This window comes from Cornus florida, unplaced genomic scaffold (assembly GCF_030987335.1).
Source record: "Cornus florida cultivar Cherokee Brave unplaced genomic scaffold, ASM3098733v1 CherokeeBrave_3.0.0_Hap2_Chr05, whole genome shotgun sequence".
NCBI lineage: Eukaryota > Viridiplantae > Streptophyta > Magnoliopsida > Cornales > Cornaceae > Cornus > Cornus florida.
This window is the reverse complement of record NW_026775575.1, coordinates 43,683,259-43,707,601: the sequence shown is the minus strand read 5'-3', so window position 1 is coordinate 43,707,601 and position 24,343 is coordinate 43,683,259. Positions and strand designations below refer to the sequence as shown.

General features: G+C 35.5%; 1 protein-coding gene and 1 pseudogene across 5 annotated transcripts; both read right to left on the bottom strand.

Moving 5' to 3' along the window:
* Positions 1–13,766: 13,766 nt before the first annotated feature.
* LOC132306382 (uncharacterized) lies at positions 13,767–24,128 on the bottom strand. 5 transcript variants are annotated; one of them, XM_059803764.1, is made up of 7 exons: positions 23,852–24,128; positions 23,018–23,119; positions 20,478–20,690; positions 20,300–20,392; positions 20,102–20,206; positions 19,588–20,017; positions 13,767–13,999 (listed from the first exon to the last, which is right to left on the bottom strand). In XM_059803764.1, the coding sequence occupies exons 3-6, from the start codon at positions 20,598–20,600 to the stop codon at positions 19,706–19,708; spliced, it is 633 nt and encodes a 210-aa protein (XP_059659747.1). In that variant the 5' UTR covers positions 20,601–20,690; positions 23,018–23,119; positions 23,852–24,128; the 3' UTR covers positions 13,767–13,999; positions 19,588–19,705. The 5 variants fall into 5 exon arrangements, with proteins under 5 accessions (XP_059659747.1, XP_059659744.1, XP_059659742.1 ...); XM_059803761.1 differs by lacking the exon at positions 13,767–13,999 and adding an exon at positions 16,050–16,412; XM_059803759.1 differs by lacking the exon at positions 13,767–13,999 and adding an exon at positions 16,050–16,375.
* Positions 21,373–21,478, bottom strand: LOC132310945 (small nucleolar RNA snoR100; annotated as a pseudogene).
* Positions 24,129–24,343: the final 215 nt, after the last annotated feature.

Sequence of the window (24,343 nt, the reverse complement as noted above, 5' to 3'; positions counted from 1 at the left end):
AGTTTATGGTGCCATGGATTCTAAATCCATATAAGGAAGGTCGAAAAAAAAGTTGCTAAAATTAAGGAAGCTAGTTGGCAGACGTGGAGGTTGATTCCTAGCAACTAAGCTATTTTTAGAACTTGGACAAATTGTTGATATATGACTTATACCACTATATTTTCAACATTTAATTTCAGTTTCTTTAGCCTCTTTGTCTCTCCTTTTATCTTGTCTCTCACTTCTCTTAGATGAAGACTTTCTATTGCTAAGCCTTGACTCTCCTCTTTTCTTAAGTGCATTCATCTTCTAAGGTTGATTAAATTTTTGAACCTCCTACTGATGAGAGCAGTCTCTTTATCAGACTCGCTATCATACTTAACTTCAGACTTTGAAACTTTTAGGACTAAGTATTTATGTTGTTTAGAATTTTCATAGTACTTCATCTCATAATTCTTAATATGACCTACAACCTCATCAACTTACATGGTACTAATGTTTTGAGTTGATTGCAGTGTTTCAACTTTGATTCTGAACCTTTCCAGCAAAAACGTGTTAGCTTTCTTATCCGTCACTTTCTTTCCTACACAATATAGTTGAGTTTCATGTAAAATACAAAAAATGTTTCATTCTTTGAAGATTTGAATTCATTTGTACCCTCATGGGTAAGTTAAAGTATGTCCCATGCTTCCTTTGCAATTTTACAATAACCAATATGAGCTAACTCAGATTAGACAACAGCTTTGAATAAAGAAAACAAGGCTTTAGTGTTTCCCTCTTGAGCATTATTCTCAGCTTGAGTCCATTCGAACTCTTCTTTTTCCATTTGTTTGAGCGAAAAATATTTCCTTGTAAAATATTTTTTATGTAACACTTTTTCATGAAAAATGTTTTCTTTCTTTTTTTTTTTTCTTTTTTTTTTTTTTTTGGTGTTCGGCAAAGGTTTTGAAAATATTTTTGGTATCTAGCTTCTAAAAGTATTTTTGAATTAAATTAAAATTCTTATTTGAGTTATTGATTATTCAATTTTTCTCTTACTATCAATTGGTTCAATCATTTTTATACCAACAATAATAATTATTTGACAAGAAATATAAAAAATAATCAATTAATTTTTAAAAAAAAATGATAAGGAAACCAAAACGAGTCTCTCTATCATCGAATGTAACAAGTGAGCCTTTTATTTTTATTTTTTTTTATTTTTTTATCTCTACTTTACATATCTCTTTGTAAGGTTTTAGAAAATAATACTACAGGTTAATCACTAAGTCATGACAAAAAAAAAAAAACTATAATAATAAAAGCAAATTGAAGAAGCCAAAAATGAAAAATTATATGATTGTTGTTAAAGAAGAGATTGGCCTCGTGCAATAGGAATTGGCTTATTGGCTCTTTCCTAACAGTTGTTTTATTTCTAGTCACTATAGGCTCCTCTCTTTCTCTCTCTAAAAACTTTCTTTATTAAAGGGCTTATTTCTTTCTCTCTCTAAACTTTTTCTCTATAGTTCTTTTCGGCTAATGTGTAACTCTTCCATGTACTTGATTCACGTTTTCGATACCGTATGTTTTTGTTGAGGACATTGAGAGTGAAATTGACAGGCTCAGAAAATGACTTTCAGATGATTAATTGGTAAGTTGTTTTGAAAAATTATTTTCCTCCCTAAAAGATTCTATTTGAATTTGGGACTACCAAACACTGGAGAACACAAAAAATATTTTTAAAAAAATATTTTACGCTCAAACAAACAGAGTCTACGTGTTTTTATATTTTATTAAAGTTATCTAATTTAGTAATTTTGCTTTAGGTCTCAAACAAAATCAAACTCACTGTGTTAGCAGGTTGGATAGTCGGTTCGATTCACAACCTATGTCCAAGTGATACCCATCACTTTAAGAGGACTGGATCAAATCCATAGCCCGAGGGACTTGGATTGAGCTCGAGTTAGATTTCAATCTTTAAATTTTGGCCTTTAAGTTTATTTATTTATTTTTGCATACTTAGTTAAGCTGGACTTTAATTTTAATCAATCTTAAAGATATAATCTATATTCAAGCAATATAATATATGAAATCCAGATTATCCAATTCGTACAAAGAAAAATTCAACTTAGTTCCAATTCGGGGGTAAAGAAGATCCCTTATATTCACACCTAATATTCATTTAGATGCAATCTAGTTATTTAGACTAATCTTTTGAAAGAATAAAATATATCCAACTCATCTTAAATTTTAAAGTCAATTATAATTTCAAATCGATGGAAAATGAATTTCAAATCGAATCTTCACATTTGATGAATGCCTAAGTGATACAATGTACAAATATTGGAGAGAGCGGGTGGCTCGATACAATTAGAGGCAGGCACGGACCCAATATAGGCTTAGTGGGGGCAATTGCCCCACTGAAATTTTTCTCTTTTTTATTATATACCTACTAGTTTAAATTTTTTAATTTATATACGAATAAAATTTAAAATTTGACCCCCTAAAATTATAGAAAAATTTCACTATTGCCCCCATAGTATTTTCACTATTGCCCCCACATACTTCTAATGGTCCATCCCTGATTAGAGGCTTGTGGCGAAAACTTTAAACAATACTTCCAACAGCACAACCTTCTTTATTTCCTTCACAATCGCATTTGTTATCTTTGAATAAGTTCACAATTACTACCACATTATCGAGTTTTTTTGATTCCAAAGAATTCACACTCCAATTATTTACACACGCATGGTACACACATTGGATACACTATAGTTACACTAAGGTACATTTTTCATCACTCATTCGACATATTTGCACACACTTAACAAAATAGCTCACTCTCCCCTAGTCAAACACCACATAAATTAAAATATAATTATAGACAGTAATGCATAACAACTACATTGACATACAAAAAAAAAAAAAAATTGTTGAAGATTTACTAGAGGAATCAATGGAGGAAAATCTTCCAGTATTGATGCTCTTTCTTATTGTTGAAGATTTACTATTATATTTGTTATTGAATGAATCAATGGAGCAAAATCCTCCATTAATTATTGATATTTCATTTTATTGAAGATACTGGAGGAATTTGTGGAGAAAAATCTTTCAGTATTGATGTTGTTTCATATATATATCTCTTTCCAATCTCATTATTTCTTCTCCTATGTAAAGGAGTCTTCACCATTGTATTGAACATGAAAAGAGAGATTATTATAATATCATATTAGCCCTTTGGGCTTTGTATGCCATAGATGTAAGCCCTAGTGGTTGAGCCACGTATATCGTTGCCTTATGTTCTTCATACTTTGTTTCTCTATTCAATTTTAACATGGTATCAGAGCATGCAACTTTCTTTGTTCATTTCTCTTTTTTCATCATAGTCATTTTTGGTTCTTTTCTCGGATCTGCAGATCCATTTTTATTGAGGTGGTCTTCTTACACCTCTTCATCAATCAAGTTTGCTGCTACTCGTTTCGGATCTTCAGATTCATTTTTTAATGAGGTTGTCTTCTTACACCTCTTCATTAATCGAGGCTACTGCTACTCGTCTTGGGATCTTGGATCCATTTTTATTGAGGTCATCTTACTACACCTCTTCATCTTGCTGTTACTCGTTATCTCAATGGCAAGTTAGACATTCATGCCATTCATGTTCCAACTTGAGGGGGAGTATTGAAGAAATACTAGAGGAATCAATAAAAGAAAATCTTCTAGTATTGATGCTTTTTCTTATTGGTGAAGATTTACTGTTATATTTGTTATTGTAGGAATCAATGGAGGAAAATCCCCATTATTCATGTTTCATTTTATTGAAGATACTAGAGGAATTTATGGAGAAAAATCTTTCCGTATTGAAGTTGTTTCATATATCTATCTCTTTCCATTCTCATTATTTCTTCTCCTATATAAAAAAGTCTTCACCATTGTATTGAAGATGAAAAGAGAGATTATTATAATATCATATTAGCCTTTTGGGCTTTGTGTGCCGTGGATGTAAGCCCTAGTGGCTAAACCACGTATATTCTTGCCTTGTGTTCTTCATACTTTGTTTCTCCATTCAATTTTAACAAACGCAAATCACATGTACATCATACACATTTAAAAACCCATGTCTATCATGTACTTTTTTTCTTTGAAGTTAATAATATGAAGTATTTGAAATATAAAAGTAAGGTTTACGAGAATGATAACTAATTATTTTTTGAATACATCGATCAACTTAAGTTTGGTGAACGTAATGTTTTTCTTTTTAAATCTTTTTTCATGTCTCAAAACATAGCTAAATCCAGAATTCAGATTATCAAATCAAAATCAAATAAGTTGGTAGATTCAAAACTCTAGTTATTAACTAAGAAGATCTTATATGAAATACAAAAGAAAGAAAGAGGGGGGGTATTATTACAAATGTAGTTCAATATATCATTCTGTTAGGTTATTGTGGTTTTTTTTTTTTTTTTTTTTGAAAAGTCAAGCAATATATATATATATATGAAAGAATTGTACTGTAATGTTTCCATTTTTCACCAATTTCCATTTTCTGGAATTTTTGTCGTTGCAAGGGCATTTTCGTCCTTTCATATTTTGCGTGCCGGACACCATGGGGTATGTCGGGTATGTCGAAGAGTTAGTTGGAGCATTCCACTGAGTTCAGGACTCTTGGGAATGCAAGGTTTGTCATTTTTACATTTTTCTATTTTTCGGGCCGGACGGTCCCGTGTGGGACCCGCTACTGAGATTGTTGTGTATGAAGATTTTAGTTGGGTCCATTTGCATCTCATGCATATTATTTAATCTGTTTATGTGGATTTTATATGGTTGTGTATATATATTTTTTATGATGCAAAAGAAAAGTCAAAATGAAATTTTTATTTTTTTTGGGTGGACCCACTCCCCACTAATTTGATTTTAATGGCCAAGAGGCCATTATGTCCTCACTCTCTCTCTATCTCCTGGCCCTCTCTCTTTCCTTCTCTTTTCTTTTTTCTTTTCCTTCGCAAAATTCAAGCTTCAATTACTTCCTCATCTCTTAGAATTTTTGGGTGCCGTTTGCGGCAAATCAAAGAGTTCGGTGAGATCTTCAAGTCTATATAAGCAATTTCAACTTTGGGCCTCCCCTAGAATTTTGAAAATTTGGACCCATTTGGGGGTTTTATCTACAAAATTGAGGTAAGGGTTCCTAATGCATGATTTCTTGTTCTTTTGTGAATTTCTTTCTTTATATTGTTATCTTCCATGATTAAATTGTATAGAATCTTGAAAGAAAAATTGCTTGGATGTTGTTTATGAAATGTGTAACTATGTATTTTAGTTGATTTAGATGAAGACCATGCTTAAATGTTAATTTTCTAAGCTTATTGTGTTATTAACTTGCTGGAATTGCTATATGAAGATATGTTGTAATTTCCTTGGAATTTCTTGTAAAGTATGTTATGTGTTTAAGTTTTGAATTAGTCGTAGAAGAATGATCATTGACATGGCATGATGCATTCATGCATAAACATTGGGAAGGAAATGGGAATAAATTTGATTTGAAACGAAAAAGGGGCTTTGGGAAAAAGTTTTGAAAAAGGTTTTTGAGAAAACTCGGACGCCGAGGAGGTACTGAGGGTCCGTGGTGTTAATGTAACCTAGAGAGAATTATGGAAATCACCCTAGCGTGGTTGAGCTATCTGGGCCCAAATGACACCACAGAGGTACCAAGGGTTAAGGACAGTAACCAATCTTTCTCTCGTGTCACCGAGGAGTCACCGAGGGACTGGTTATGTTAACGGTTTGAAAAGTGGAGAATGGATGTGATTTTGAAAATGGGGAGCGACATATTATAACATTCCATTTCATAGCACCACATTGTTCATTTGGACTTGAAATTGATGTTGTATTTCTCCCGGCATAGCATGATCCCGTGCCCTATTGTTCTATTCATTGTTTGGATTCATGGGGTCACAAGAAGTGTGTCTTAAACACCATCTACTGAGCAATTTGCTCACCCCTTTATATTTAACATTTTTCAGGTCATCGGAAAGAGGTGGCAGATGATAATCCACTACATGCTTGATGGGTGTTAGAAGTCCATTTTTGTTATCTTTTGTATCTTTGAGCCATCCTTTTGTGGAAGCTTCAATTTCAAATGTATTTAAGCTAGCTAGTATGGCCTTGTAATTCAACTATGTACCTTAGCACCATTTTGATGCAAATTGAATTAATTGTATAGACTAAGCATTACTTCTTATATGAAAGGATTTGTGGATGTTGTATCATATTAAAATGTTGATCGTCATAACCATATTATGTAGTTTTGCCATTTAAAGAGTTTTTAGAACAAGTTTGAAGTAGATTGCAAGGTTTCCTATGAGTTTCCATTCATTTTCAGGTTTACAGCATTTTCCAGTAGCGGAACCAGCTTGCAGAGCCATTTCGGCTGGCCAAAATGCTTATTTCGGCCGACCGGTTCATCCAGAGACTTTAGCCACTGTTGAAGTCACAACCGGCCGACCGAAATGCTTGTTTCGGTTGACCGGTACAGGGGAGATTGCTTCGGCCAACCGGAGCCCTATTTCAGTCGACCGAAGTGCATCTACTTTGCTCACTTTGTTCTTTTCTCCGATGTAATCTACCCTAAGCCTTGGGAATTTGCATTGAGTCATGGTGACGCATAATTATGATCTAAGAATGATGTTTTGACATTAGAACGGACGGAAATGACCTAGGTAACCTCGGGTTCGGGTAAGAACCTGATTAACTGTTCGGACCCATGGGTTCGGGTCGTTACAGAAATGGTACCAGAGCGCCGTGGTTCGAAAACCATGAGGATGACGGGTAGAGGCCTACATAGAGTTGTATGGGAAGTCATTTGCATTGTTATGTGGCTATTTGTTGAAATGTTTAATTATTTGAAAAGCATGCTTAACTGACTACTTGCTTACGTGTTTATGTGCTTATATGCTTCTGTTAATATATTTGTGTTATCATTCGCATGCTAAGCGTTAGTATTGCATCATTTTATTGAGTCATCCATGGCTGGACTTTAGTGTCATCATTATTGAATCATTTTCTCATTTTATAGTATGATGCCACCACGAAAGTAACCAATGGATGTTGGCCCTAGGCTGACAAGGGATGATGTTGGTGAGAGCTCTAGCTCCAATCCAGTAGAGCAAGTTGAGGAGGATACACTTTTTAGAGACTTGGTTCCCCCGAGAGGTGCTTCCACTAAGAGGGATAATGTTGAGGCACCCGTTGAAGAGGGTAAAGGTTCGGCGAAACTGGTATTGAACCGTTTGCTGCAAAGTGCCTTGAGGGCTACAATTGCTTTCCACAACCGGTACCACAACCAGTAGTTCCAGTAGAGGAGATGACAACACAGAAGCATTTCAAGTTGATTACGGGATTTTCTAAGTTGATGCCAATGATGTTTGAGGGCGGTGTGGACCCATTGGAAACTGATGACTACATGGACCAAGTAGAAACCCACTTGACTTCTATAGATGTGACGGATGATCACATAAAAATCATCTTGGCTACCTATAAGTTTTCCAAGGATGCCAAGTTTTGGTGGAAGTCGGTCACCAATCAGCATAAGGTTGAAGAGATAAGTTGGGACATGTTTAAGGAGCTATTTTATGAGAAGTATTTTTTGGTTACCAAGAGATGGGAGCTAAGGGAACAGTATAATAGCCTTATCCAAGGTACTATATCAGTGACGGAATACGAGAACAAGTTCACTTCTCTTTCCCGCTTTGCTCAAGAGATAGTGAGGAATGAAGCTGACAAGACTCGAAAGTTTATTTCCGGTCTTCATTACCAAATGAGGTCGTTGATCACGGCTCAATACTTCAAGGTTTATTCAGAGGCAATGGAAAGAACATTGACTGGAAGCAAAAGTTAAAGATAGAAATGCAGGAAGGGAACAGTAGAAGAAGAAGAGAAATGCAGGACCATCTTCAGAAGGGCAGTCGTGGAAGAGGAACAGGGATAGTTCGTCTCAGTTTCAGGGACAATAGTCTGCACAATCCGCTCTTACTACTCCTATGCCAGCTGGGTCAGATAAGAGTGGAGTCGTTTATTTTCAATGTCAGCAGCCTAGACATTACAAGTCCAATTGTCCTATGAAATCATCTTCAATTTTTGTAGCACCGAGAGCTTGTTATGGGTGTGGCCAGTAAGGCCATATAATTCAGGATTGTCCTAATCAGGAAGCAGGCACCGGTAGTGGGAGGGTCACAACATAGGCCATCACAGTCGGCTACAGCTCAGTCAAGTTTCAGACCGCCGCCACCACCACAACCTGCTATGTCTTCACAAGGTTTACGACCAGCTAGGAAGGACACTCCTGTTATGTCAGCATAGCAGTCAGGTGTTCAAGTTAGCAATTCTCAGGCACAGGCACCGCAGGGACGTATCTTTGCACTTGTACAGGCTGATGCATATTCTGGACCATCATTTCTCCGAGGTATCTTTCTAGTGTTTAGTTCTTGGGCTCATGTTTTGTTTGATTCTGATGCATCTCATTCCTTTATGTCATCATCATTTGCACTTACATCAGGGTTAGAGGTCAGTTTCATGGATTAGGCATTGTGTGTTGAAACGCCAGTTGGGGTTTCAGTGTCTTTGGATAGAACTGTGAAGGATTGTTCCATTATGATAGCTGGACGGACTTTTGTGTTTGACCTCATCCTCCTAGAGATGACTGGTTTTGATGTCATTCTCGAGATGAATTGGTTAGCTTTATTTCGGGCTACGATTAATTATTTCAAAGGTAGAATCACAGTTTGCACTCCCGAGGGAGACTATTTCTTTTTCATGGGAGATCAAAGTGATTCCCACACTTCTTCATTTTATAGGATTCGTGGAAGAAGTCATAGTGATTACTTCTAGGCTAGTCTTTTAGCCGAAGAAGATGATGTTGTGGAAAGGGTTTATCTAGCAGTTGTTTGTGACTTCTTGGATGTCTTTCCGGAAGACTTGACGGAGTTGCCTCCATATCAAGAGGTGGAGTTTACTATTGATTTGATGCCCAGTACCTAACTAATTTTTATGGCACTGATAGAATTGGAGGAATTGAAGAAGCAGCTTAATGAATTGAGGATGAAAGGTTTCATTCGACCGAGTGTGTCACCGTGGGGCGCACCGATCTTGTTTGCTAAGAAGAAAGATGGTTCTTTTAGGTTGCGAATTGATTACCAGAAGTTAAATCATGCCACCATCAAGAACAAATATTTTTTGTCAAGGATAAATAATTTGTTTGATCAGTTGAGGGGAGCCAGTTAGTTTTTGAAGATTGACTTGAGGTCAAGCTATTATCAGTTACGGGTTAAGGATGAGGATGTCCCGAAGATAGCATTCTGTACTAGTTATGGACATTATGAGTTCCTTATTATGCCCTTTGGCTTGATTAATGCGCCAGCGGCATTCATGGACTTGATGAACCGCATCTTTCACGATTACTTGGACCAGTTTGTGGTAGTTTTCATGGATGACATTCTTGTGTATTCACGATCTCAGGAGGAACATGAGATCCATTTGAGCATTGTGTTGCAAATTTTGCGGGGCACCGATTGTATGCCAAACATGAAAAGTGTGAGTTTTTACTATAAAAGGTGAAATTTTTGGGACATGTTTCAGAAGGTGGAGTATCGGTTGATCTGTCAAATATAGAGGCAGTTTTAAATTGGGAGAAACTCAAGAAATGTTTTTGAGATCTAGAGTTTGCTTGGCGTAGCGGGTTACTATCGTAGATTTGTGAAGGATTTTTCCCGTTTGGCAGCTCCTATGACCAAATTGACCCAAAAAGGGATCAAGTTTACATGGAATGAAGCATGTGAGTTATCTTTTCAAGAGTTAAAGACAAGGTTGACTACGGCTCCAGTGTTGGTGATACCTGAGCTTGGCTTGGATTATGTGATTTATTGTGACGCTTCATGTGATGGTTTATGATTTGTGCTGATGTAGAGCAGTAGAGTAATATCTTATGGGTCTCGACAGATGAAGACTCACGAGTACAATTACCCTACTCATGACTTGGAGTTGGCAACAGTTGTGTTTGCCTTGAAATATTGGAGACGTTATGTGTATGGTGAGAGATTCGAGGTGTTCTCGGATCACAAGAGTCTCAAGTACCTTTTCTCCCAAAAGGACTTGAACAACAGACAGAGGCGATAGGTTAAGTTCTTGGAAGATTACAATTTTGACTTGCAATATCATCCGGGCAAGGCAAATGTGGTAGCTGACGCCTTATGCCGAAAATCTTGTGGAACTTTGGTTGGGTTAGCTATTCAGAAGTGGAAAATGCTTGAGGATTTGGTAGAGAAATGATTGTTTTGCTTTGATGATGATAATGGCAGTGAGTTGGCATTCTTGTTTAGTCTTGTGGCTCAGCCTAATCTTGTTGTACGAGTAATTGAGTCACAGAGACAGGATCCGAATTTAGATGCCATTCACGCTTTGATCTCTAGTGGTGAGACAGTGAAAGATTGGTCCTTATATGCAGATAGGAGTCTACCGTTCAAGGGTTTGTTGGTGGTTCCCATAGTTTGTTATGAGGACATCTTACGGGAGTTTTATACTTCCCGTTTTGTAGTATATCCAGGTGGTACTAAGATCTATCATAATTTAAGACGTCAGTATTGGTGGAATGGAATGAAGAAAGATGTTGCACAGTTTGTGACTAAGTGTCTTACTTATCAGCAGGTGAAGGCCAAGCATTAGAGACCAACCGGTTTGTTGCAGCCATTGCCTGTAGCGCAATGGAAATTGGAGCAAATCGCTATGAATTTTGTGACAGATCTTCCTAAGTCCCGGAGGGGCAATGAGGCCATATGGGTTATCATTGACAGATTGACCAAGACGGCTCACTTTTTGCCTATTAAGGCCACAGATGAGGTAAAGGTACTCAGTGTGCTATATGTGAATGAGATTATCAGGTTGCATAGAGTTCCAGTGACCATTGTTTCAGATATGGATGCCAAGTTCACTTCGAAGTTCTGGGAAGGACTTCAAGCAACGTTTGGCTTAGCATTACACCTTAGTATGGCATTCCATCCACAGACAGACGGCCAGTCGAACGTGCCATCCAGATCTTAGAGGATATGCTTCGGGCATGCGTACTTGATTTGGGAGGTAGTTGGGAGGATCACCTTCCACTTATTGAGTTTGCCTACAACAATAGTTATCAGGCGAGCATTGAGATGGCTCGATTTGAGGCATTGTATGGCAGACCATGTAGGTCTCCAATCTGTTGGACTGAGGTAGGTGAAACAACCGCCTTATGACCCAACTTTGTACTCAAGACTACCGAGAAAATTAAGCTAATAAGACAGAGGTTGCTCATAGCTCAGAGCCGACAGAAGAGCTATACGGATAAGCGGAGACGACCGTTATCCTTTAAGGTGGGAGATCATGTTCTTCTACGAGTTTCTCCACGGAAGGGTTTGATGAGGTTCGGGAAAAGTGGCAAGTTATTGCCATGATTCATTGGACTATTTGAGATTTTGGACCGCGTAGGAGAGGTTGCCTACAGACTTGTATTGCCACCACAGTTGGATTGGGTGCACAATGTTTTTTATGTGTCGATGTTATGGAAGTATAAACTGGATCCGTCTCACATTTTGAGTTAGGTTGATGTGGATATTGATGAGGATATCTCCTATGAAGAAGGACCAGTTCAGATCCTTGACACACCACAAAAGGGGTTAAGAGACAAGACGATACCGTTAGTGAAGGTTTTTGGAGACACTACAGAGTTGAGGAGGCTACTTAAGAGCTTGAACAGGAAGTTCGCTCTAAGTATCCAACATTGTTTTCTCCCACAGGTATGATTTCGAGGATGAATCCTTTTAAATTGGGGAGATTGTAATGTTTCCATTTTTTACCATTTTTCATTTTCTGAAATTTTTGTCGTTACAAAGGCATTTTCGTCCTTTCACGTTTTGCTTGCCGAACACTGTAGGGTGTGCCGAGTATGTCAGAGAGTTGGTTGGAGCATTCCATTGAGTTTAGGACTCTTAGGAATATAAGGTTTGTCATTTTGGCATTTTTTTGTTTTTCGGGCTGGACGGTCCCGTGTGGGACCCGCCACCGGGATTATTGTGTACGAGGATTTTAATTGGGTCTATTTGCATCTCATACATATTATTTAATGTGTTTATCTGGGTTTTATATGGTTATGTATATATATATTTTTTGGTGCAAAAGAAAAGTCAAAATAGGATTTTTATTTTTTTGGGTGGGACCCACTCCCCACTAAGTTGATTTTAGTGGCCAAGAGGCCATGCCATTGTGTCCTCATTCTCTCTCTATCTCCTGGCCCTCTCTCTTTCCTTTTCTTTTCTTTTTCCTTTTCCTTTGCAAAATTCAAGCTTCAATTACTTCCTCATCTTTTGGAATTTTTGGGTGCCGTTTGCGGCAAATTGAAGAGCTCGGCGAGATCTTCATGTCTATATAAGCAATTTCAACTTTGTGCCTCCCCTAGAATTTCAAAATTTTGGATCCATTTGGGAGTTTTTTTTTACAAAATTAAGGTAGAGGTTCCTAATGCATGACTTCTTATTCTTTTGTGAATTTATTTCCTTATATTGTTATCTAGCATGATTAAATTGTATAGAATCTTAAAAGAAAATTTGGTTAGATATTGTATATGAAATGTGTAACTATGTGTATTAGTTAATTTAGATGAAGACCATGCCTAATTGTTAATTTTCTATGCCTATTATGTTGTTAACTTGCTAGAATTGCTATATGAAGACATATTGTAATTTCCTTGGAATTTCTTGTAAAGTATGTTATGTGTTTAAGTTTTGAATTAGTCATAGAAGGATGATCATTGATATAACATGATGCATTCATGCATAAGCATTGGGAAGGAAATGGGAATAAATTTGATTTGAAATGAAAAAGGAGCTTTGGGAAAAAGTTTTGACAAAGAGTTTTTGGAAAAAATTCGGACGCCGAGGAGGTACCGAGGGTCCGTGGTGTTAATATAACTTAGGGGGAACTATGGAAATCACCCTACCAAGGTTGAGCTATCTGGGCCCCAAATGACACCACGGAAATACCAAGGGTCAGGATAATAGCCAATCTTTCTCTCGTGTTGCCGAGGAGTCACCAAGGGACGGATTATGTTAACGGTTTGAAAAGTGGAGAATGGATGTGATTTTGAAAATGGGAAATGACATAAAAGGTGGTAGTGAATCAAAGTTTTTCAAATTGATAACTATTATGGAATGGAGGTAGTACTATCACATGTATAATTTATGAAGTTGATTCATGACTATTAGGATTTACAATTATAAAGCATGATATTCATGTACTATGTGATACAATGTGTTGAATTACACGCTTATGTGAACTATTTTGAGGTTTTGTGTTTAATTCATATTGCTAAATGATTTTCATTCTAAAATGCCTTAGTTGTGAAGTTGTTTGTGTGTGAATTATTATATCAATTGTTTCCAAAGCATACAAACATGATTCTAGTTTAATGCATGGATTTTCATGTTAGCATGATAATGATCATTCATACATTGGCATTGTGGGAGTAATGAGAAAGTTGATTTTGAATTGAGGGGTTTGATTTTTAAAAATGGGATTTTAATAAAATTTTGCGAAAACCGGACGACAAGGAGTCGCCTTGTGTCCATGGGGTTAATGGAACCTACAGTGTGTGAGTTGTACGTAGTAGAATATTTAGAAAGTTCGGTAATTTTTAAAAACAGATCTTGTGTTTTTCTAACTTTCCTTATTTTAGCAATTAAATACTTAATCATATGCAGATAAAATAAGTAAAGCAAAAAGTTATAGATGACATAAGGATTTTTAGCGAGAAAACCCCAGTTAATAAAATACGTCAATTGTTTGCGCGGAAAAACCTCGTGAACTATGCAGTCTAAAGTAAACCAATCCACTATGTTTGAAACAAAGTACACTAAACTTTGACTCTGGCTCAGACCCTATCATTCTATTAAACACCAATTGCTGACAATCCTCTGAACTTGCGACATCCCATCCCACAGCAACTTGACCTCAGGCTTATGCTTGATATCTGTAGAAGAGTAACAGGTAGATCAGATAATACTCCACGAATGCTCCAACCCTTTCAAAGTGTAATCGCTTTTACTTCTGTTTTTCAACATCTAAATTCGATGTAGAAGTAGATATGCTTTTCTTTGATCGATGTAGATTCAACTGCATGATCACGATTAGGATTTGAACAATACAACTCTAAACTCACTATGTGTGTATGTGTATATATTCTAGAAAGATGACAGAGAAATTTCTTGAATTTTTTGCAAAAATAATCTTCCTTAGGCTTTTATCGATAATGACTTGATAGTGCGAAAGTCGTTTTTCAACCTAGATGAATAACAAAGTTTATATAGAGTTTAGAATGTCTTAATCTCTGAAAATATGGAAAATTTCGTGCATAGGACTTGGTACAATTCTGAAACAAGTAGGAAAGAATTCTGAAAAAGGAAACTAAAAGTGGACTGCTGTCAAGACACTTTGAATCTGTTCAGAGGGGCTAAATCGGTTCAAGTTTGGCAATTTGGAATTTCGAACCAAACTTGAAGCCTTGAACCGGTTCAATGGTGTTGAATCGATTCAAGTTAGCCAGAACTTGAAACTATGGTCCATTCAAGTTGAAGCACTATATTTGGTAAGTTTGAAATAAATACCAAGGGTAGAATGTGTCTTAACCTTTTTAGAATCCTTCCTAATGTGTTATTCTTACCTTTTTCGAAAGATCTCAGTTATGGTAACTTTGAACAGCCTTCCCATTCCGCAATCGCTTTAGATCCTGATATGATAACTTGAATTACAACTCGACAAGGACTTGTTTTGTTTCCAATAATTTCCAATTACAAAATAATATCTCACAGAAGGAACATAGGGAGACTACTCTATGTGTGATTTAGTTACCTAAGCCCCAAATGATGCTAAGGAGTCACCTTAGGTCAGGGATAATTAGCTAATCCTTCTTTCGTGGCAGCAGGGAATCGCCCGATGCAAGGTTACATTAACGGTTTGACAGTTGTTTTGTTGTGTAAAGGTTTAGAAATGGGTTCGACATTAGCATTGCATTGGCATTGCATATCATTCCATTGATAATATTTGGATTTGTGTGATAATGATCATTTTATTCATTTTCCCCAAATTAAGTATGACTCATTTCCTATGTTCCATTCTTTACGTGTGAATCACGAAATTATTAAGGAGTGTGCTTTAGGCACCACCTGCTGAGCCATTATGCTCGCCCTTTTATTATCATTTTTCAAGAAATGGGAAATAAGTTATGGACGACCCACAATCTTATATGTGATGACATTGAGGACCTCCTTTTATCAACTAAATTTTTACTCTCTTTTGAGGTATGTAATATTTGATGTTTTGAGAATTGTAATGATACATGTATTTATTTTGCCTTAAACTTGTAATTAATGGCTACTCGTATGTATTTTGCGGACGAAAATGGTTTTGAGACCATCATTTTGCCTTTTGTGGTCTCATTAGGATTTCTAATCTGATGTAAGGCCTAATGGCCATTCTTAGATGTAATTGAACCTATTTTGGACTTCAAATGATGTATGGATTCCATTTTGTTGTCACTTATAACCTTATATATCATATGTTAGGCAGGATGAAAATCACCATAACGATCTTCTATGAGACCTAAGTGGTGTCTATAACCCTTTGCACTCAATTTAGGTTTTTCTGGGCTATTTTTATCATTCTAACTATGTTGAACTGGTTCAAGAGTGAAATTTGGTTCCCAATGTGGGCACACTGCCCATGTTGAACCGGTTTAAGTACTTTGGACAGATTCAAGTTCCCTAGAACGATTTTGTCTTGGCAAGCTCCACCTTTGGACTCCTAACTTCAAGCTATGACGGCCCAAGTTTTATAAACCCGATGCGTCAATGATGACCAAAAGATGACCCGATAATGGATCCGAAATGCGAAAGCGAAAGGTAAAACAACGGTCTCTAGAGATACAATGCGTCTCTAAGACACCAATGTGACCCTCAATAAGGTCACGGAACCCAAAGGAAATGAATGCAGAAATGTCGTTTCAAAAACGGACAAAAAGAACCTAAGGGAAAAATGGTCATTTTTCAAAAAGTGAATTCAAGTGCTATCGAGCACACCACTGGAAATACAATGACAAATTAGTCAAGTTCAAAAAAAATTTTACTCAATTTGGAGTCCGGACGGGGGAGAAAGGTTAAAAACAAAAATGATGTCGTGGCGGCCCGATGAAGACAACCCACCACTACTGCAACTGAGTCACTGGGTCTACAACAAAAAGATGTCAAAAAGCTAATAAGCCCAGCTACCTGCAATTTGCCAACAATGGGAAGATGGGAGATCCATAAATCCAATCCCATGTAAGAACCAAAAGTACAAAAGTGAGTTTATCCTGAGCCCATATGAAACAAAAAATATAGTTAATGGACCTGCAACAAAAAGTCAAAAAGATAATCCCAGCCACATGCAATATGTCAAAAAATCATAGAAAAATTATGATTAGTTCAAACCACTACAACAAATTTAAGTTTCTACAAAGTCTTCTCATAATTTCAAAGCCCTTTTTACACACTAAGAATGCAAAAATACAAACCAAATAACAAATCACAAAATAACAAATAATTATTAAAGAGCACAAAAAAATATCTTAAACAATTCACATTAATACAAAAGCCAACATGTTTGGAATGATTACAAATACATTAACATGTTTGGTCTTCAACTATTGATGGACTTACAGTAGGTGTTTGTGGGTTCGATTATCTTCTTCCTTTTTACACCTAACTTTACTCTTTAATTTAGAAAATGGGCACCTATTTTGGCTTCATCTTCTTCTCCATCACCATCAACACCATCTCTCTTTCTCACACACAGAGTCAATATAAATATACACACATGCTAATGGTGTAATGATGAAGGTTGTGATATTTCTCTAATTTCATGTGAGCACACATGGTTTCCTTAATTGGCTAGCTGAAAATTAGCTCTATATGTGCTCCATTGCAAAGTGAGGAATATTTCTATATTTTTGGGAGGAGATTAATGAATGTAAGGTTGAAATATGTACCTAGCATGACAGAACCCACTAAGGAGCCGGTCCACTACACATGCTACAGAAATTGGTCCAATGCCTCACTAATTTCTTTGTAATTACTACTATTGACCTAACAAAATTTAAAAATCTAATTTATTTGTAATTACTACCAGTGACTTGACACAATTCAAAAATACAGTTCACTGTAAAGCATTCAAGTCTTTCTAAAGGCAAAGTGAGCATGGAAGTGAATTAAATTTTTTACTTTTTTAAAAAAAGGACTACTAACCTAAGAAAGAGCATCAAATTTTATGAACCAACTATTTAGTAATACATCAAGACAATAATAAAAAATAAAAAATAAAAAATAAAAAATAAAAAATAAAAAATAAAAAATAAAAAGAAGAAGAAGAAGAAGATCAGTTGTACTAAAGAACCAATCGCAAAGCAATGCCTTTTGCTATAGTTCAGTTCATTGTATTACATTGAAAGGACAGCACAAGCAAAGTCTCATGCATGCTCCTTCCATAACTAACTAAAATAAACTTGACTAATCCATGATACTCTTAAAAGACTGATGTTAAACAAATCTTACTTCTCATGCAACCCCCATCATTATTCAATTAGAAATTTCTTTCCTTTTCTTTCAAGTTTAGCTCTCTTTTTCAATTCTTTTAGAACTGTCAACAACTTTGGCACTGGGGATTTTTGTAAAATTCAACCAAAAGTTGTAAAAACAATAATATACAACAAACAATTCAAAGTAGCTGTTCTCAATTTTGAATCTGTACACCTACGTTTGTCACCTAGAACTTTTGCCATTGCACCAAGTAATGGCCCCTCTATGTAGACTATATCTTCTTTCAAATTGCAAAACAGATTTGTCTTATTCATATTTTTGTTAGTGGTTCTCTTTGGCCTTCTCTAATTGGTGCTATAGCTTTTTCTAAATACATTCATTTCTCATTCAGCCACGTCATTCCCCCCCCCCCCCCCCCCCCCCCCCCCAGTGGTCTAAATCAAATTATCAGTTCAAAAGTATGCTGTAATTTGTGGACAAGTTTCTTGATGGCCAACATTATCAGGCTTAGGAGACTTTAAGAAAGAGATACTATCATGCCTCAATTTTCACTGGAATCTAATATTTTATTTTAAGTGAACCTTCTACCAGTCATCTATTTTGGAGACATAACAAAAATTATCTGCAGATCCTACTTAGAATTTCTAATTGCACTTTGAGTGAACCTTCTCTAAATCATGTGTAAGGCTTTCTGGAAGGTTAAATATTTGGCCTTAAGAGATCTCATGTGCAGCAACTCTTAAAAAATATGGGTCTCCAATCTTTCTGGAAGGTTATGACATGTCCAATTATAATAACGAAAATGTCTTAAAACTTCCTGGTTGTAACTCATTTATTATTCTTATGGATAAAAAATTTAGGTCGTTGACAAGGTGAATGGCTATCTTTTCCCAAGGGAGAATATCAAGGCTCTAACAGATCTTGTATTGCAAGTGGTATCAAAGGGAAGATTATCACCTCTATCTCACAATGTTGCATTGTTTGGAAAATATTCTTCTAAAAACTTAATGGTTGAAGAAACTGTCCAAGTTTATGCTTCGCTATTAGAAAATGTTCTCAAGTTCCCATCTGAAGTTGCAACTCCCAAGGATGTTAGTGAAACTTATGAAAGATAATTTGTGTATATATATATATATATATATATATATATATATTGACAATGAACCCTAATTTCATAAGAAAAATGATAAGGAAATGTAAATTAATTATACTTACCAAATATAAATAAAAGGAATTGTGGTTTACATTCAATTATTCAAATCACTTACCCAAAAAAAAAGAGGTAGGTAAAGTCGGACTCTAATTCTAAAACAATGCATGAGCGGTCAATAGGCTCAAGGATTTCCATGCGTATAACTAGGACTATATATGTAACAAGATTACAAACACCACACATTACAGTTAATGGACACAAAAGAACATCAATGCTTGTAGTTTAGTATTTAATATTTATGCACAAGAAATAAGTATAATGATCTAAAATTTAGGAAAGTACTTTAGATACAATCAGGCTACATATTATTTAATTAGAATTCTCTTTAATTGAATGCTTGAAGCAAGTGGTGATTTTGCCACCTAATTAATGGAAAAGCATTTCAATTCTATGGCAATCAACTATAGAAAAGTACCTTATTGTTAACTAATTAATTTCAACAGTATATTTCATTCAAGTATTTTGAAAGAGATAAAACTAAAATTAAAACTTAGAGAGATATAATGACTGGGCTGCTAAGTGTTGTTTATTCTGGGATCTGATTCAAGATAAGTGCAGCATATGGGTTCCTTGCCTGAATAGAGCCTACCAAACTAACACTAAAACAAGAAAACAACCATCCAAGCATAATCAATCACCACCAAAGAATCACATGCACAATTTTGCCAATACCTCGACCAGTAAACAAAACTATTATCCTTCTAATAACCAAAAAAAAAATGCATTCTAGCAAATATCAAATTCAGTGTTTGCAGTAAAGTATTTGATTTAACTTACTAAGCAAGATGATGAGCCTCCCTAGTTAACGAGTCCCCTAGAGCTTGCTGCACCAATGCTGTTAAAGATGTGAGTTGAGCCTGCAAAGAGCTTATTTGGTCCCCCATTCTCTCTTCTGTTACTTTGGACAAGTTGATTTGATCCCCCAATCGCTATTATGTTGCCTCAACCCTTTGATTTGCCTCTTCAGCCCTTTGTGTTGCCTCATCAGCCCTTCGATTTGCTTCATCAGCACTACACCTAGCATCAACAACGTCTTCACGACTTCCCCGTAAAGAACAGTGGACATTTCCCCATGACCAAGCCCACGAACATACGACAATGTTGAACCAACTATTTGAAAGTAAATCTCGTTACGGGTCAACTGTGTAGAGGAATTGGATACACCATCCGAATTTTCTTGTTGATTGACCTCATGAATCATTTTATCCTGCATATCCATACAAATTGGTACGTAAATAATTAATAAATACAAAATAATAAACTAAAATTTACCAGTTATGCGTATACACACATAGAGACCCTGACAATGTTGGGTGACCCATGTCCCATCCTCCCTACAGTGTGTTCGGTGATAAAATGTCACCATGTATGGTTCATCTTCTGTCTCCATGTTTCGCTATTTCAGTTAAGATAATCATAACCAAATATTATTAATTTTACATCTGTAAATTTATATAATTATAAAAAATAATAGAACATTGGAAATAACCATTTCATAGCGAAGTGTGACAAATGGCTTTGAGCCATCACGGTGATTTGTTAGATTCTTTGCCTTGTTTGCTTTATTGATAGCGCTCCTATTCTGCATTTCATTTTAATGAATTGTCATTACCAACCTAAGCCTACAAATAGAACATTACCATATGAATAGGAAAAGAATAATGTACCTGGAATGTCGGGGTCATGAAATTTTCACATATAGCTTGCCAATCCCCAGGACGAACATTTCTATAAGGCTTTCTCCTAGCCCTCTCTACATCATCTCCGAAAGATTTAAAATACATGTGCATGCGATTTTTATGTGATTGAAATTGAACTACAAGCCATTTGTCAAGTCCATTTCGGATGCGAGAATTGTCGAGATCAATCACGAAATTTTCCTGAGATAAAGTAGATATATGAGAATATTTGCTTAAATAACTTAGGGTATATAAAAGAATTCAAAAACAAGGCATGTTTTATAATATCATCTGAATAACACAATGTTGGTTCAAGGCGCTAGTTGCACTGAGGCGCTATAGTTCCCTTGGAGCCTAGGCGAGAGGCGCACAGTGAGTTTTATAATATTGAATCCATCCTTCTTTGTTTTTTTGTTCTACTAAGTTATATATATTTATGCTCATCGATTTACTATACCGATGATATCCGTGAATTTATTTCTAATGAAATTAAAAGCTTTATTTACTAGTATGTGTGTGCAAACAATTAAACATCAACAACAAAGCTTCCGGCCAAGCAAGCAACATCGAATTACTTTCCTTTTTCCTTCAAATAGCAAACTAGGTTCTGATTTTTAATCAATTCAGATTGGTTCATGCAAACCAGCTTATGGGTTGTTGAATTCAGGTAATTTGCTACATATAATTAATTTCACAGATCTTTTTCTTGTTTTTAAATTATTTTATGTGTTTGATTTTTCACTAGAATTTCTCAATATCTTCTTGAATTTAGTTGATTTCAATTTCAAAATCAATGATATATCTTGGTTTCAAATTCTGATTCTGGAAATTGTTTGTCTTTTTTCTTTTTCTTTGATAAGTAAAATGTTTGAAAAATAATTTAAGATGTGGGTCTAATCCAAGCCTCGAAATCAAAGCCTAGAGACATCAGAGGGAGCAGACATGATGAACCTTCATTCTCTTTGCACATTACCATGCTTCCTTCAAATAATGTTTGTCTCTTTACTATTACAATAGGTCCTCCATAGAAAGTTGTAGTAGTAACAGAACACATTTGACCTTTTTCAGTCTTTGGGCATTAATTTTAATCATGTCTAAGAACCCATTTGTAATAACCATGAGTAATATAGATTAATATGCTGATGTGCATGGCTGATAATGGTGGGCTGCTTTGATTAATTTTCATTAATGATGGGTTGGGTTGCTTGATTTTTATTGTTGCATTTTAGTAAATGTGTAAAAAAAATTTATTGTTGCTTTCTTGGCAACGAAGTTGAACATTGCAATTCAACAGAGTTATAATTTCTTTCTTTTATATTAATTAATGTTCCCATTGCTTCTTAGTCATCACTACAGTTTCATATTTAAGACTTGCAAATATATATATTAATTTTTTATTTTAAAGTAAATCAAACAAGGGCACGCATCTTTTCGCATAACTGATCTCAAGGATCCAAATCATAAAAACTTGAAAGAGCACTACTCACTAAACATTGAAGTAGATATTTGCCGCCAAGATTTTGTATGGACTAGTTGAGGCTAATATATGTTCAAAATTGATGGTTATGTTCTTATTTTGCAAAAGATAATGGCTTCCTTTGAAGTTAGTGGTTTAGTTTTTTATTTCTCGTTCACTTTATTATATTAGATGGATGGTTGTAGACATGGTACTTGACTTCATGTTTTTGATTTAATGAGAATAACATAATGGATTTTGGTTATTCTCTTTAATATATACATGTTATGTTCTTATGTATGGTAATGTGATATGATGTGTGAATTATTTTTTCGCATTGGAGATAGGCTTAATTTGTGATGCAGATTAACAAGCGCGCAATATAAGAATTTTTGTTTCCATTATAAAGCAAGGATGAAATACCCAATTTTGGCACTACCAATGAAGGATTAAACAAAAGAATGTACATGAATGCATAGTTTTAAATGTAACATATGCTAATTAACATATAACTGGTCTATGTTTGAACACAAATTATACTCAGCCTAACTCCCACATTCTACAATTTCACAAGTTGAGATGCATGTAATCATCAACTAACCCATTCTCATATAATTTAATTAATTCAATTATATAATATAAGCACCTATATGCATATAAATGCTTAGATAAGTACAGGAAGGTACTAATCAAATAGAACTCTAATTTACTAAGGATGATGTCATTGTCCAAAATCATAATTCCCTTGCGATTGACTCCACACACTAGGTACAATTATGCTCATGTATGTGTGAGTTAAATCTAACCATATGCAATAAGGAAATAATTTGAACAAGTATAACCATATATATATATATATCCATTATCACTCACACCTCAGTTTCATATCTGTCATGATACCACATATAGCTATAACAATTAATAACAAGATATTAGCACATATAACCGTATCAGCATATTCACCTATAATTGTTATCACAAATAATTTACTAACATCTATCTTTGGTAATAGATGTATTTAGCCTATAATATCTAAACAATGGAAATTAAAATATAGTAATGATCTACTTGCCTGTTACTTCTTCACAGGTTGTATTTCCTCCAAAAGATCTCCCTTCAAATTCCACTCCCTTCCTGATTAATCACGAACTTTCTTCTCTGGCTAAATCTCTTCCTATATAGAAACCTTTTTATTATCAGGCGACAATTTAAAATTAAAATACTTATCTGCCTAACAATCCCATTATATATATATACACACACACACACGTACGTGTAATGCATCGTTAATATAATAGGTATTATATAATAAATTAAAAATTGTCCTTTTTTCGTCCGACCTCCTCCTCCTTATAATAGTTGCCATAGGGAAGCTAGGGTACAGAAGAGGCCCCCGAAAATCATAAATTGTAGTGCAATCTCACCAACTTCAGAAAAGAAATATCAGAATAATGGTCATTAAGGTCTGGAATGGGCTTGTTGACTATAAGTTAAGGGATTTGGGCGCTTGGCTTCTAATTAAGCTTCAAAAGGATTCTATATATACTTTCAGTTTAGAGTTCAGAGAGATAGAAGGGATCCAAGATCTCTTCCTTACTTAAGGAAAGGCCAAAGCCAATTCTAGAAATCACAAACGGGCATGGGCGATTCGGATGTTTATCTTTCGATTTTGCATCTAGAAGGGAGGTCTACGGTCAAGGAGTCCGTTAGAGCCTCCGAACGGTCTGAACCCGCATGCCTTTTCTTGCTTAGGAGCTACTATTTCCCTCCTCTTCTGATACACACTAGATTCAGAATTTCATCTAGTGGATGTATATATAGCAGGAGAAATATCTTCCTTTTACATATATGTGTGTGTGTGTGTGTGTGTGTGTATAGCAAGAGAAATATAGAGAGAAACAAAGACCTGGTAATTGAGCCTACAATCTGATGATGATAAACTAGAGCATCGTCTTCATCTTGAGAGGGAGAGAACAGATCGATCGAGAGAAAGATTGGGGCTTCTTTAGCTTCTTTTTTCTGTATTACCTAACCTCCGAACCAGCGAACATACGTTGTGACCTTTCCTCCCTTTCTTGTGTTGGTTTCCCTCTTATCTTCTTCCACCTCAACTGACCCAATCAATTGATTTATCTTTCATTGAAAGCTTGACAGAAGGCAGAGCATATATGATTTGTGTTGAGAAAAGAGTAAAGTTAAATTTCTCACACTTAATTCACGTGCCACCAAAATGTTTGGCGCTAAAATTTCCCGCAAAAAATTTGGGTAGATATTTTGGGCATTAGAGACACACCATACCATCCCTAAAAGGTATATATATATATATATATATATATATATATATATATATATATATTAATTCTTTTGAGAAAGTTAAAACTAATACCCCAGCTTAAAT